Raw genomic sequence first — 1693 nt, forward strand, 5'->3', positions numbered from 1 at the left:
CCGAGCCGAAGCAATCCAAGACGCAAAGTCCGCGTCGTTGCCCGCGCGCATGTTCTGCACCAGATTGAAGCGCTCCATGACGCTCCAAAGACCGTTTTCCTTGATCGACGACATGACGATATCGACTCTCGTCCCTCTCCGGACCACGGGCAATATCTGTCTGAAGTCGCCGGCGAACAGCATGGTTTTACCGCCGACACCATGACATCCCATGAGCAGGCGGTCCACCACCGTCAGTTGCAGTCCCGGCGACATAGGGGCTTCGTCCCAGACGATGAGAGCCGCGTTGCGGATCTTCCGCGCTCGCTCGGACTGCATGGTGACGGTGGACGTCGAGTCTTCGGTCAGCGTGCCGAACGGCAGTCCGAACGTCGAGTGCACCGTCATGCCGCCGTCCATGAGCGACGCGGCGATGCCGGTGTACGCGACGCACATCATCTCCAGCGGCTGTGGTCGGTGCCGAAGCGACCATATCAGGCATCCGTACAGCGTAGTTTTTCCGGTACCTACGGGTCCGTCGACGAAGAAAGTTCGCGACACCTCGCGCGGGTCGTCGACGGCCGCCATCACGCGGTCGTACACCGTTCGCTGTTCGGCGTTCAAGGCGTCCAATTGTGGGGCCCACCGTGCCGCCGCGTCTATTTCTCGGAACAGCGCATCGTCCTGCTGCAGTGGTTCCAGTAGACGGGGGTCGGCGAGGGGCGATTCGTAGTCGACCGGCGACTTTCCAGTTATGTTTCATAGAACATACTCGCTTCTCACCAAAATGTTTATATGTATTATTAATGAAAGGAAATCAATTTGTGCAAAAAGTATTAAGTAAATATTGTAAAATCGAAGTTATTTGCAATTGTGAAACTGGTTCGTACGACACCATTTGTTAAATCATGTTTTTATATATATATATATACTGTTTATAATATTTACTCTATTGGATAAAAAAAAATAAAAAATATTGAATGTTTTATCTTAAATGTGTTAATATTCGATTTAATATCTCGTGGACGTATGGTCTAGCGGGTAATTATTATTATATATAATGTGTGTATGGTATAATGATTATTATGGTGGATTGCATACATTTATTTAGGTGTTCAGTGTGAATGAATTATTTACTACTTTTTAGGGCAGTTTTATACATTCACCATTACCATTATCTTTAGTTTTATACTTCAATATATATATATTTAATGTGTTGTTTAGGTATTATTATTAATTACATTTAATGCGTTATTTTAATGTGTTTTCATTCAAGCTGTGTATAATAAACATTCTATACATCAATTAAATAAATAGCTAACTAATAAATCAACTACCATAAATAGTGTCTAAGAGTCTTATAATTATATATTATGATATATACTAGGTTGTACCATACATTATGTACTTCTGCAGAGAGTTCTATAGGTGGTCTACATTAGTACACAGTGGTACCTACATGCTATTGATAAATTTTTATTATAGGTATTACATTGAAAATTATTGCCATACCATATAACAATTATTAGCATATAACAATATTGTATGCATGTTTTATTTTAAGCAGTGTGTTTAGTGTTATTTTACTCACTGTTTTTTAGGTTTTTAGGGTAGTTGTGTACTTTTATATTATATACTTTACATTTAATGTGTTGTTTAGGTATTATTATTATTTTTATGTTTTTTCATTCAAGAGAAACACGCTTTTATGGAT

The 1693-nt window shown here is 40.7% G+C and overlaps 1 protein-coding gene across 1 annotated transcript; it reads right to left on the reverse strand.

Annotated features, from left to right (window-relative positions):
- Positions 1-60: 60 nt before the first annotated feature.
- On the reverse strand, positions 61-567 carry LOC103311177 (the record flags this gene model as incomplete). The annotated part of the gene is made up of 1 exon (XM_008190749.1): positions 61-567. A coding segment is annotated over exon 1 (507 nt), but the record flags the coding sequence as incomplete, so codon positions are not given.
- Between the last annotated feature and the right edge of the window lie 1126 nt (positions 568-1693).

Source organism: Acyrthosiphon pisum, unplaced genomic scaffold, assembly GCF_005508785.2.
Source record: "Acyrthosiphon pisum isolate AL4f unplaced genomic scaffold, pea_aphid_22Mar2018_4r6ur Scaffold_934;HRSCAF=1398, whole genome shotgun sequence".
In the NCBI taxonomy this organism is placed as follows: Eukaryota; Metazoa; Arthropoda; class Insecta; order Hemiptera; family Aphididae; genus Acyrthosiphon; species Acyrthosiphon pisum.